The sequence below is a fragment of the Corapipo altera genome, unplaced genomic scaffold, assembly GCF_003945725.1.
Source record: "Corapipo altera isolate COAL_440 unplaced genomic scaffold, ASM394572v1 0, whole genome shotgun sequence".
NCBI lineage: Eukaryota > Metazoa > Chordata > Aves > Passeriformes > Pipridae > Corapipo > Corapipo altera.
Window position 1 is genome coordinate 9690314 of NW_020884872.1, and position 13792 is coordinate 9704105.

Consider the following 13792-nt stretch of genomic DNA (forward strand, 5'->3'; position numbering starts at 1 on the left):
ATGGCCTCAGCAGTTCTGTCCTGCTTGCCACAAGGCAGTCCCAGTGTGCATGGCCACAGCATGTGATCTTTCTCACCCAGGAACTACTTGGGACTAGAATAAGGAGCAAACCCACTGTGGATATTTGAGTAGTGACAGGAACAGAGTGCTGTGGGTCAACACAGGTGATTTGGGGGAGTGAGGTAATAGGCTGTTGGGACTGGATGGAATATAAGAAAGGTAGTTAATATGACTGTGGTGGGCATGGATGAGAATGGGGTGAAATCCCATTAGAAGCCAAGCTTCAATAGTTCCAGTGCCAATCGATTTGGCATTTATTTTCAAATTTGATTATGAAAATAAAAAAGCAGTAACTGATGCTGATGGATAGCCTTAGAAATACATAAATAAATCTAAGACTGAAAAATAAGAAACTTACTCTTATTTTTGCTTTAGACCAGACCTATTTGATTGGAATGCTGTTGCTTCTCAGCTGTCACCTGTACAACGATTAGAACATGCATTCAACATAGCCCGGCAGCACCTGGGCATAGAGAAACTCCTTGATCCTGAAGGTAAGTAGAAATTACGGGTTTTTTTCCTCTAAGTGGAAAATAAGGTTTTCCATGTATTTGATACGAAAATTAATTTGAATTTTTTTTGCATGAGAATGTAACATTTTGGAAGATAAGTTATACACTAAAACAAAATTCTTTATCTTTTACTGTTATCTTTTTGCTCTATTGAAATAACTTTAAATTGCCTGTATGTACATCCTCTAAAGCAACGTTCTTTCAGCTTCGGGACCAGATTTCTAATGTGCATGCACTGAATTGAAAGTGTCTCAATAAGTTGTTGATTCCTGTTTCAAAGATTTAGAGCATCTGCAGCTTTTATATCTTCTCGAAAGATCTTAATTTTAAATTATGTTGTAATATATATCCAAAATGTGAATTCAAACTCTAGATATTCATATATTTTAAGTATGACTTATACATCTCTGTATATTGAAATTTTATCAGGATGACATCTCATATCACTATTGTTTAATCTCACATGGTGGAATTGCCTATTTTACCTTAACTCTATCTTTTATATGTCCTTGTGCATCCATGTTTGAAAGGTTCCTTGTTTTTCACATGATATTTTTAATTTTGTCTGTTTCTATATGTTCTCTGCCATACTTCCTGTACTGCTGCCAGCCTAAGTAATTTTCCCTCAGAGGAAATTTCTAAAAAATATTTTACTTTAAGGAAATGGGAACAGCTATTGTATTTCCTTTTTATAAATGCTTTTGTGTGTATAAGTGTATATAAAAATACTCTTTTTTTCCCCATACTGTGATCCATTTGCTGTATTTGCATGGAATTTCCTATTAAGCCACTAAAATATGCAGGTTTTTGTATGTTTGTCCTGTTCTCAGTGGCTCACCTCGTGAGTTTTTGATGGGAAGAACTAGAATTCAACAAAAAGTAAAAATGAATGTAAAACAGAGCATTTAGTCTCTCAATATAACTGGAAATGTGTCAATTTTTAAATAATAACCTTGTTCCCATGTACTTCTCTGGGAGAAATATTGAAAAAAAAAAAATGTACTTGAACATCTCAAAGCTCCCTGCTCTGTAACCTCACTGCTTTGTACAGTGAAAAACTGTTAGAACAGATGGTTTTGTTCAAGATGGTGGTATCTTAACCTGTTTACAATTAAAGGAGGAGGATCTCATGAGGTGCTCACAACTGAAGCAGAAAGTAAGATTTGAAATGACAGGGACTCGCCACCTCATAGGTGAAAGGTTTGTGAGTGACTCCTGAGTGTCTGTCTTGTGTGCAAAGTGCTGTCCTTGCACCAGGAATGTGTGGGGTGTCTGTATCTGGCCCTGTGGAATAAATGCCCAGTAAAAGCAGTACAGCATTGCTTGCTGGTACACTGTGTTTCTTCTCTAGAACTCAGTTTTCGTGACCCATTGGAGGAAGAACAGGTCTTCTACATGCTAAATCATGAGCCTTTAAAGTCTGAATGAGATCACAATTGAAAACTCAGTGGCGCAACTGAATGGGCAGTCACAGTCTTTTCTATAACTGGTTAAACTTTCTTCTTAAAATAGATTAGTGAAAAAGCTATTTTCTGTATGCAAAAGTCACTTTTGATTAGACATTTTATTCTGGTTTTGGCAAGGATACTTGCAGTCGTTTAGCCGACAACTGAAGAATTCCTAAACATTGGTGATTTTCTGAATGTCTGCTGAATGTTTGCTATTCAGTATTGTAAATCACAGTCCTGACCTCCTATTTTTTTCCCCCTCCATAAACTTTTCCGAAGGAAAAATAAATTCTGTACATGTCTGAAAACATGAATTTTTGAAAGTAACATATTTGTTCATTATAATAAATTACCAGAATTACTGGTATATAAGCAAGTGAGAAATCTTGTTTGAAAGTTCTAGGATACTCTCTCTTTAATTTTACTTTTTATATTTATAACTTCTCTTAATTAGGTGCTCAAATAGCTCTTTAACAGCATATTGTGTAACAACACTGTCTTCTCTGGCCACAAAATGCTACTCTCTCAGAACAGAAAGGGAGTATGCAGTGGTGAAACATTATTTTCATGTAGCTTAGCACTTTTCAAAACAGTACACATATAATTTGTGAACACTTTAAAATTTGGCTTTGTTGCTTAAATGTTTGATGTCTCAATGTTTTGAAAAAATTAAGTAGAAAGAAAACCACTATTCAGTAAAGACCTACTCTTCTGCAGCCATGCATAATAGTCAGAAAAGAGGTTTGGGGGGTTTTGTCTTCTGAAGTTACTGGTGATTGATATATGTTGAAACAGAAGTCTGTCTTAGCAACTAGATTTTGAAAAGTAAATATTTATATTTTGCAAAACTTTGGTTCTCTAGATTTGTTTATTTCTGAGGTTGCTGATATTTAGTCTGTCCAATGAGAAGCAGTCAGTTTATTTCTGAGGCTGTTGATATTTTAAGTCTATCCCATGAGCAGCCTTTAAAATGATTTTTCAGAATTGAATCTCCATTTCAATCACAGAAATGGTTAATATATAGTCTTTAAGTATTTCTTGTAAAAGCTGTGTTATATAAGTTAAAGCTTTCCTATTTTGATTCATGCAGAGATGATCATTCTTGTTATTGTCCTTACTTATATAGTTTACTAAAAATGCCTTTTTATATCAGTAGTGTATCTTAAAGAAGGTGCTTTAGTTTGGTTTTTAAGCAAGTAAACTTAACAAAACCTACCCTAGCAGATTGTATTTATACCAATGATACTTGCATCTTAAAACACACTTGTCATCTCCAATAAAAATTTTTTTCTGTGTCCTTCAATCTTAGGAAATTCTTTTTTTTTTTTTATATGCAAGTCCTAAAGTAGTTTTTTCAACATTGTCTTGTTCCTGTTTTGATACATTGGCATTGTATCTTGTCTTTGAAGCTTGATGATGTCTTTACAGAGTATGTAACCTTACTAACTTCCCCTTAAAAATAGCAAGCAGTATGTCTTTCTGCTTATAGCTTTCCTTTAAGCAAAATTAGCTAAGGAAAGGTTGTGATTAATCAGGTGTTCTCTGAAGATACAGTGTTTTTATATAAATTCCCAAAATAGGCAACATATACAGTGTAGATTAAATTCTGTAAAGCTAATCTGCAATCAGAATGTTCATAATATAAGGGGAGGGGGGAAGAAGCAAATAAACTTGTCTGCAAGAGTAGAATATGTGGTAGGAGCTTTATTCAAGCCTTTTTTTTTCCTTCTCAGTCAGATATGAGAAAGCTGACACCATTCCACAGCAAATATTTTAAATATATGTTAGCTGTTGGTTCTTTGGTTTGATGTTGTTTGAGCGGTTTTTTTCTCCTTGATGTTGAAAAAGTATGTAGAAAAGCAAAAGGGATGAGTTTCTTTTCTTTCTTCTATCATGAAATAACAGTGGGAGATTGAGCTCTGTTTGGATGCAGGAGCTGAATGTATGTTAGGTTTGCTGATGACTCCAATCTAGGAGGAGCTCTGAACTCCCTTGAGGGTAGAGAGGTCATACAGAAAGATCCAGACTAGAGAGGTGGGTATGAAATTTAAAAAGAGAAAATCCTTGATTCTTCACCTGGGACAGGGTAATCATATAGGCGCAAACTGAGGGAAGAGAATCTCAAGAGCAGCAGTATAGAAAGAGATCTTGAGGTTGGGTTGAAGGCAAGTTGGACATAACAGTGTGCCCTGGCAGCCAGAAGAGCCAGCCATGTCCTGGGATGCATCAAGCATTTCATTGTCCCATTCAGTTCTGTGCTGGTGCAGGTTCTGTGATTAGGAGAAGGTTCACCCAGTGGGTGGTCAGACACTGGAACAGACTCCTCAGTGAAGTGGTCATGGCACCAAGCCTGTTACAGTTCAAAGAGTATCTGGACAATGCCCTTAGTCATATGGTTTAGTTTTGGGTAGTCCTGCAAGGAGCAGGGAATTGAGCTCAGTGATCTTTTTGGGTCCTTTCCAACTCAACATATTCTATGATCTTTTTGACTGAATCTTGTCAGTGAGTGACATGTGAGCAGGTTTAAATGTCTCTTTGGTGTTTGCTACCATAGCGTATGAAAGATAACAAGAGGAAAACGTAAGATTAGGCATGGAAAATTGGTGGATGTCAGCAGGCAGGATTCAAAGGAAAAATGTGTTTGTAAATTGAACTTTTTAGGCTGAAGTATGCCTGCGTGATTCACAATGACCTTCTGTTGTAAGACATTTATGATTGTTCAGCTAAGATATTGTAAATCTTGATAATAGTCTCTCTGATCCTTTCAAAGAATAAATAGTTATTGTGCCTTGGTTGCTCAAAACTAGTATTTGTTGTCAAATATTAGTTGCCAAAGCCAGGTAATTTTAATACTGATTTCTCTTCAGATTGGAATGGCAAAGCCAGTTTGTGGGTAAACTTCTACTGCAGTAATTTTTTTTTTTAATGTTAATTTCTTTTCCTTCTTTAAAAAATAAAAAATAAAACAATTACTCTTGATACAATTAAGAAAAATTTTGAACTGATTTTTTCACACTTTTCTGCTGCCTGTTGTGGTTTTCTGGATGTAAATTTCAGGAGATATACTGAAAGGTATTATGTTGATTGTTGTGTATCCACTTTTTCAGAAGCATCTTTTTAAATTTCACTAAGCAAGGAATAGGACAAACAAACAGCAACAAGTGTTGTGGTCAGCAACACATTGTAGTTACATGCTATTGGCTGTATAGTGGCTTTTACCCTTTACTTTGGGAATGATCTCTCAGAGACTGAATCTGGGAATACATCTGAGCTGTTCTCTTTCCCCTTACAACAAGCAGTGGGGTAGCAGCAGCAGCATAAGTGTCTCTGTGCTTCCTTCTAGCAACAAACATCCGATTCTTGATTTAATGAACTTGTCCCTGCTGTCATTTTGCTGGGTCTTGTGCTTGTTTGTGCTAGCCTGATAATAAATGGACTGTGAAGTTAGATAATGATATTTCTGCTGTCCTTTTCAGGTAAAGTAATTATCCAGTTTCTTACACTTTGTGTAGCCTGATAAAAAAACCCTCATTTAATCTGTCCCAGTCACATTTTCTGTATTTTTCCTTAATATGCACTGATGACATGAGTTTTTGGCACAATTATTAAGTGATAATGAGACTCAGACAGTTTTCCATAACTTTTTTGTTTGATCTTGACTTCCTATACTTCTGTGTCTCAAGAGTAATGGATTCTACCATATTGGAGCACAGAGAAGAGGGGAAAAAACTGTCAGCACTGTAATTCTTGAAGTTGTTAACCGTGTCTGTACCCAGTAGTTCTATACAGTGATAATGCTGTTTTTCAGTTCACTTTACTACCCTTGCTGATATGGCATTTGTCAAGGGAGTACAAGAAGTTGTTGGGTTTTTTCCTATTGTGCCCTAAAATTTAGAAATGTTTTGCCTTGTACAGTGCCAGCGTGGGGGAAAAAGATATTTTTTTTTAAGGGCAGGAGGGAGACAAGTCACAGGGGCTATGTTTGAGATCATGCTGCTGAGAAAAGTCAAGGAAAATACTGGCTCAAGCTCAGAAATCATTATTTCAGTTTCACAAAAACTTTACAATGGTTAGAAAATAAAATGGAAAAGTATTGTTTTCTTAAGGCTCCTTCTGGTTCTCAAAACCAGGAATGCTTTTGATTAAATAAGAGAGAAGTCTACAGGATTCACATTAATAAGTACAACAAAAAGTACTTTTGCTTTACTGTTTGTCAGTACAAATTACATCTCTAATGCTGACATATCATCATGCCATATCATGTACTTTGTCTTCAGCTGTTAGCACAGCTATGAAATGCAGAACAAGGGAAGGGCTGTGGAAATACCTTCAAAACTAACAGTAAAATATATAAATTTTTATATGAATGACATTGTAATACATATAGGTTTTCCAAATGGTTGCTAGCTTGATCTATATTCCTGTTGTAATATTTTACTCTACAATTTCTTTTTAGAAATATTTGCCCCAAAAATTAAAATGCATTTCTTCTTTAGCTACTGATGAGGTGAAAGTCCTGCCTTTTCTTTGCAGTCTTAAGCAAATACGAATAGTCAGCAAAAATGATAAATTCGCTAGACTCCATCTAAACCCACTTTATCTTTCGTGTTTATTAATAGATTTATTACTACCTCTTTGACCTGTGAGCAATTGAATTACCAAGAGATGACTCAACAATCAGTAGCTTTTACAGATTTCCATGGAAATAAATGACTTGAAGGGTACTGTATTAAGAGACTCAAGGACAAAATAGGCCCTTCCACTTACGAGTGGGAAAATTTAAAATAACTGTGATTTAATTTGGAGCGGGGCACATATGCTACAAAAGAAATTGTAAGATTTTCTATGACAATGGGTTTGCAGCTTATAATATAAATTGAAGTACTGAACTTGAATTATAAAGAGCTCTGTAGTAACTTTGCACAGCAGCTGCTATTGTTAACAGTTCAGCAGTGGTTAGGTATAAGGATTAGTATCCAGAACGTCTGAAAGTATTTAGAAATGAAGATAGACTTTTCTACTTCTGTTTTGACTAGGTAAGGAGTTCTGCCTATATTCTAAGAGGCTCCAGACCTCTCTTATCATTGATAGCATTAGGTCCTTGTTTCAATAAAACCCAGAGCACACAGCTATGGAAAACACTTTGGAGCTGACAGTACACTACTGAGTAATCTGCACACTGTAAAATGTATGTGGCTCAGTGTATTTCTCAGCTGAAATGTGTTAAGGAATCTTTAACACAGCAAATGCTTTTTCTATTTGTCCTGTTATTGCTCTGTTTTGTGTGTTCTGTCAGTAAGAATGACCTCACCATAAGTGTCACATAAAGGCACATATGCCGTCTTTTGAACTTCCAGTAATATTTCTCTGTTGAAAGCAAGGAAAACAAGGGCTCTTGCAAAGAGCCATGTGTTAAGAAAACACATGTAAACAAAATTTGTTAACCAGAAGTTAAGGTTTTTTCTACTCTACAAATATATTGAGATCACATAAGGCAATAGTTATTAACTATTGTCATGCGTCAAAGTGAAATGGGAAAATAACCCTTTCTCTGAGGACCTTATGACAAAGAGATTTGTTTCTGTACATATAAATAAAAAAGATTTTAATTTTTTTCTTCTCTGTTAAGGTAGGAAAAACCACTGATTTTTGTGATTGCTTGAAATTATGCAGAGCTAAGACTCAAGAAATACACAGGAGTTTTGGAGATTGTGTAGATTATATTAACATAGGTAAAAGTATTAGAAGGAAGAGGACTTACTTAACCTTTCATCTGGGACATAATGGCTTTCTATAGGATATATCTTACCAATTTGTCCATCTTTGCACATGTTTTTTATATATCATACAACATCTGTACAATATATATAAATACTACTACTAAATACACAATCCAGCAAGGATAAACTAACAAATTAAGAAAACAAGCTCTTGATATAACACGAATTTGGATGCTGAGTGCTTGTCTTATTACCCTTTTAATGTCTGACTGAATACTTCTGTAATATAGTAACACAAATAGCATAAAACTAAATGAAGTGTGTGTGTTTTTCCATAGGACCAAAAAAAAGAAAGCTGCATTAAAACACATGAAAATTCTAACAGCAGTGATACCTGTAAAATGTTTTATAAATAAAAGTAGGGGTTGTATTAAAATAATGAACAGGTATCCTCATAGTTAGAGATAGAAGTCATATTCATCTTGGATTTTTAGTGATGGTGTAATTCAGGCATACTACTATGCATTTCCTTAAAACTATGTCATAGTTTATAGCAGTGTCGTTATTAAAATTGGTAGGCTTCAGTGACCACAGCTACTGTTCTTCATATGATGCTGAGAGCATAATGAATGAGCTATTATAAAGACTTCAGTCATTTCTCACCTAAATGTTCTGTCCAGCTTCTTCCAAGGTGAGAAGGAGCAGAGTAAATCTCTGCTGCTGAGCTACAGCAGGAACTGGAGTGGAAGTGAGAGATGGGCAGCAATATCAGTCTGCAGATTAGACCCTGGTGGTGAAAACTGGGTGTTGCAGGTACTGCAAAGAACACACAGGTATTTGCACTGTGACCCTACTTTTTGGCAAATTTTTCTTTTAAATTTTCAGATTTAGGACACTCTACGACCTCATACCCCCAGGCACACACACATCAAAAAGGGTGATATTCTAAATACTCCTGTACTTCACATCAAAATGCTACTTCTATAAGTTACCTCCTGGTCCTGCTTAAGCATATCATTTCTCTCTTTGATGCATGGTATTCTAGTTACCTGTGGGTTTACGATTCTCTACCTTGCTTTGCTGATTTTGGTTTTTTGTTTGGGGTTTTTTGGGTCATTTGTTGGTTGGGTTTTCTTTGTGGATTTTATTTTTTACTATTCCGAAGCTCTTTATAATTTTTTGGGGTCTGTGTTAGTATTTTGCAATCACAGTGCTTCAGAACACTCTGGCAAATTGCAATAATTGGTTTACTCTGGCAAATAATCACATAGGTTTCCTTGCCACTATATCACAATGTGTGTAGTTTTCTGTCTGTCACTACTAATACTGTGTTTTATCATTACTTTTCTCCTAAATAAATCTCTTCTGTAAGAGTATTAAAATATTAATCCAGCTTCAATTTTGTGTTATTTCTTTGCCAAATGTCTTATGTAAATAGATTGTGTCTTCTGCTGGGACTTGATATGTACATAATCCATGCTTTAGGCTAGAATTATGGAGTTTTTAACTCTGTATTTTATTGAATGAAGTCCTTTGGAACTGGGTATATAATTCTTAGTTGCTCAAAATAATCACTGATGGAAAACAACTGAGAAGAGATCAATTATACACAGAATTATGTTGTTTGATGCATCAGGACAGAGAATGAAATAAGTATATCCAAGTCTTATAATCACAAAGGAAGAAGAAGGTTTGTTTAGGTAAATGTTCAGCACATAGTCTGAGAAGTTTCTGAGAGTGCACAGCAATGCATATATCTTCTCTGGACATTTTGTCTCATGATAATTAAAAAGATGTAAAAGCATTGCATTTGCTCAGCCAATATTCTATTACATTTTAAGTAAACTTCAATTGAAGTTAGGAGATTTATCTGTTAGAACAGGTTTTACTCTACTTATTGTAAATCAAGTGTGGTTCTTCAAACTAAGAATAGACCAAGATCAAAACATGCTGCTTTGATCTTAGAATCCCAGTTCCTACAAAAACATTCCGTGATCGGTACCTTCAGCACTGTAATAAATGTACAAATACATGTATAATTTAGAAAAGGCTTTTTGAAAATAGAGGTGGTTCATGTACGGAGTTATGGAGTATCGAAGATGTCACCCAGAGGTTAACACTCTATGAAAATGTAGATGAGGACTTTGGCTTAAAATTAAACCCCCCTATTTGTATCTTAATATTCTTCAATTTTTTTTTGATAACTGAAAGGATTTACTCTATTTAGATACCATTATCTACCTGTCTGTTATTGATCTGAAAAGTTCCTAAAAAGATTACTTAATTTGAAAGAAGAACTCATAGAGGTATCTTGAGACTTCTGAACTTTTGATTTTGTCATAAATGGAAGGGTGATTAGTTCCTGCTAGGAATGAATAATGTTAATTGGTGATGTTTCAAATCTCTGGATCTGAAATAGTACTTTCTTTGAGGCAGGCTATTCCCACTACCCCTCTAAATACAACAGAGCACAATTTTGGCCAAACAAGGAAATATAAATGAAATATTAACCAGGTCCTAAAACCTGATAATAGGTCAGAAGTTTGAGCCAAGTCAGCTGACATGTCAGGCCTTGTACTGGGAACAAAACATTGATTTATGAACAGAAATAATCTACTTAGCCTGAACATAAATGCCATGTAAAGACAGTTGTTACATATTGAGATTGGAACTTTTGAGTGTTTTGGTTTTGCTACCACAGTTTAAAAACAGTAAAGAAAAATAAAAGGGAGGGAGGTGGTTTTCCAAATTTGCAAGTTACCATTTAGTTCCTGTGCAGAGAGGGAGGTTGTACAGCCCCTGCTCTGTACAGTAAAGAAACATTTGTGGGTGCAGCAAATGCTAATAATCTGGTTTGTTTGTCATGCAAGATCTTCTAAAAAGGAATAATATTCTGTTCTTCCAGTGGCAGAGAAGTAGAAAACCCATAATTTTTAAAACACCCTGATTCCTCTTTAGAGTCAAACTGCTTGTGTGTTTTCCAGTTGATGTGTGTTATGTGTTTTTTTTAATGCTAATAATTCTCATAGGCAGAAAAAGTCTCTTGTGCATTAGGAGAGCTGTATGAAATCTTAGTAAATCATTGAGCCCCAAGTGGAAATGCTGGACTTTCTCCTCCTGGTGCTTGTTATCAGAAGGTCATTTGAAACATATTTGTTGACCAGGTGATGGAAGACACAGATTTGAGTTGAAGCCTCTAGAAAAGAAATGGAAGGAAGAAATTCATCGAAATCTTAATCTTTCGGGTAGAATGAATGTAATTGAATTTTAATCTCTAGACCAGAATTTGACATCTGAATTGGTTTCTTAGACTCTGCAGTCATAGAAGATCCACATTTTTGAGTCATCTTAGGTGTATCTTTTGGCCTTGACTCTGAGCTAGTCTGTGTGTGTAAGTGCAACTTTGTGAGTTGTATCACAGCCTTTAAGCATGACTGTCCTGAGGTAAAAATTTTTTAAAAGACCGTAAGAGATGTAATTCTCTCTGTAGTGATTTTCATCTTCAGTTGACATTCTTCCATAACAAGGCAGCGTATCTAAAGCCTAAATTAATTTCCTTATCACCTCAGTGTGTCTGTGTTAATCCAGCAGACAAGACATTCTGGGCACTGTAATGGCTTTCCTGTACAGAAATCTGATTAGAAAAAAAAACACCTTAAGAGAGGAATTTTTTCCATACAGTAAGTATTATTTTCTACTGATTTCAAAGAGAACACGTGGTAACGCTTGAAATGATTGAATCTTGAAACAGAAAAAAGAATCATCTATCCTCAGGCACTTCTTGCATTCTTAATATATTAAAATGAAAGTGTATGGAAAGCAGGACTACAGAAATTTGAAAGAGAAACTTCCTTAGTTTTTCTCAGTTATTTTCCAAATTTTTCTAGCTTTGAAGTTTACTTTTAAAAGAGGAAGAAACTGTATTATCATAATCTTCATAGAAGGTGGGGTTATTCATTTTCTGGTCTTTCTGGGGATAATTTGCTTTGCAAATAAGGAAAAAAAGCTGTTTCTAAATTACTGTAAAACTCTAGTCTATTGTTGTGGATGATTTTCAGTGGCTTCACTGAAACAATGTAGCTTGAATAACCTTGATTCAGTCATAGATATTGAAGTTCAAAGGATTTTTGTGAAGTTCTCAGGCATTCAAATGGCAAATAGCAGTCACTGATGGGGCACTTGCAAAAAAAAAAAAAAAGAAGAAAGAATAAATACATTAAAAAAAATAAACGAGCAAGTATTTAGGGGATCTTACTTTCTCTGTTATCCTCTAACTTTTTTTTTTTTCTATCAGTTTTTAAAGTGATGGCTTAATAAACAGTGGCTTTCATGGCAGTTACTTTCTGGAAGGTTGGTGTAAAGAAACAGACTGAAATGAATGTTACAAGAGAATCTTAACATAAAAATTAGAATATACATGTGTTTTTTGGTAGGTATAGGAAGTAATTGTTTTATGACACGATTACAGGATAATTTCTGTCACAATTGCCAGCTGGAGTCCAACCAAGAGGGTGATATTTGTTGTTAGAGTAATCATGGATTTACTTCCAAAGAAGGTGGTTTGGAACTTAATTTTTTTTCCATTTTCCTTGTGGTTTGCTTCAATTTGTCAGGAGATTTTTCTTTTGTATAGCATCTTGCAGGAAGTAGATGGTAGATCATCTTCTGCTAGTTCTAATTGCTCTACTTGTCATTAAATTCACTGATACATTAGTTAGTGCACCAATATCAGTAGAAAAAGAAATTGTTATGAATTAATGAGGTTTATACTCTCCATGAACAATATTTCTGAGATGTGACCTTTAGAGATTACCAAACAGCTGAAGGGGGTCCATAAAAAATCAGCCCGAAATAAGGAGAAGCTGCTTGAGCCATAACTAAAGCAATCCTCTGAATGTGAGTGGAGGGACAGGCTTAAACACAGGGGGTTTTTTAGTAACTCATGTTTTAAAAGGATACGGTGATCAGCAGAGACAAAATGGTGTGAATCAGTTGTAGTGCTTGAAATGAAGTGACTTGGGGGCAAATGGAGTGATGCTCCTGAAATTACTTCTTAGTCACCAAGAAGCAGGGAATGGTATTGGACAAGGATAATGGCTCTCTGATATCTGTTATGGCTGTTTTTTCCCTTTCATGGAAATAGTATGTTTTTACATTCTGGAAATGTGCTTGACTGTGCTATACTATGATTTGACTATGCTACGACTACCTAGTTTTCCTTAAATAAATAGGAAACTTTCAAGAATTTTCAAAGAAGTTATAAATATTTAATATTTCTACTTTAATATTTTGAAATTATTAAGACTTCAGGATTGAAACCAATGATGTCTCTTAAAAGTCACTTAAATATAATGGTGGCTTAAATAAAAATGCCCGTATCAACGGGCAAAATGGAATATCATCAGTCATGTTGAATTTGAATACATTAAGGCCATACAAAGTGGTTCTTGGTATTTTTTTATTCAAAACCTACACGCAGCTCTGAACTTGATGAAAAATCACCTCTACTCTTGCATATTTGGTGAATGACTTCTCCAGGAATCACTGTCTAATGATGGATGAAAACCCATTCAAGTTTCTACATTTCTCATTGTTGTAATACTTAAACAATTTAAATGAAAGGAAACTAAATCCCTCATTATTATGGTGTTGTTTTGCTGTGACAGCCTCCCTGACTTTTGCACAACTGTGTAAATTATTACTCTGTCTTCAGAGCTGCCATAGAAAAGCAGCAGTCATTTTCTTATTTTTTCCAACCAGAAATCATCATGGGTCTTTTCTGTTCTCCGTAGTCAGATTTCACGTGTTAATGCACACAGGTCGTCTTGTGACATGTAGCGTGGGCCCAGAGTATGTTCCTGGACCCAGATGCTGAAAAGCAGTCAGGGGAATAAAAATTTTGCAAACAACAGTGACTCAGTTCTGGAAAATAGGGGACTGAAAATATTTTTCAGGGCTAACATGCCCTCTATATGATAGAGAAAACACAAAAATACCACTTGCTGTTAACTTAATTCTCATAAAAATATTGTATTTTTTGTCAGTTTCAGAA

The 13792-nt window shown here is 35.1% G+C and overlaps 1 protein-coding gene across 10 annotated transcripts in view; it reads left to right on the forward strand.

The window, feature by feature from the left end:
- The window catches only part of DMD (dystrophin), a 918699-nt gene that overhangs the window by 137653 nt on the left and 767254 nt on the right, over positions 1-13792 (forward strand). For all 10 annotated transcript variants that reach the window (XM_027636380.1, XM_027636395.1, XM_027636430.1 and 7 more), the window contains one exon: positions 436-554. In XM_027636380.1, coding sequence (XP_027492181.1) covers positions 436-554 — 119 coding nt within the window. The remainder of the gene's footprint in view (positions 1-435; positions 555-13792) is intronic.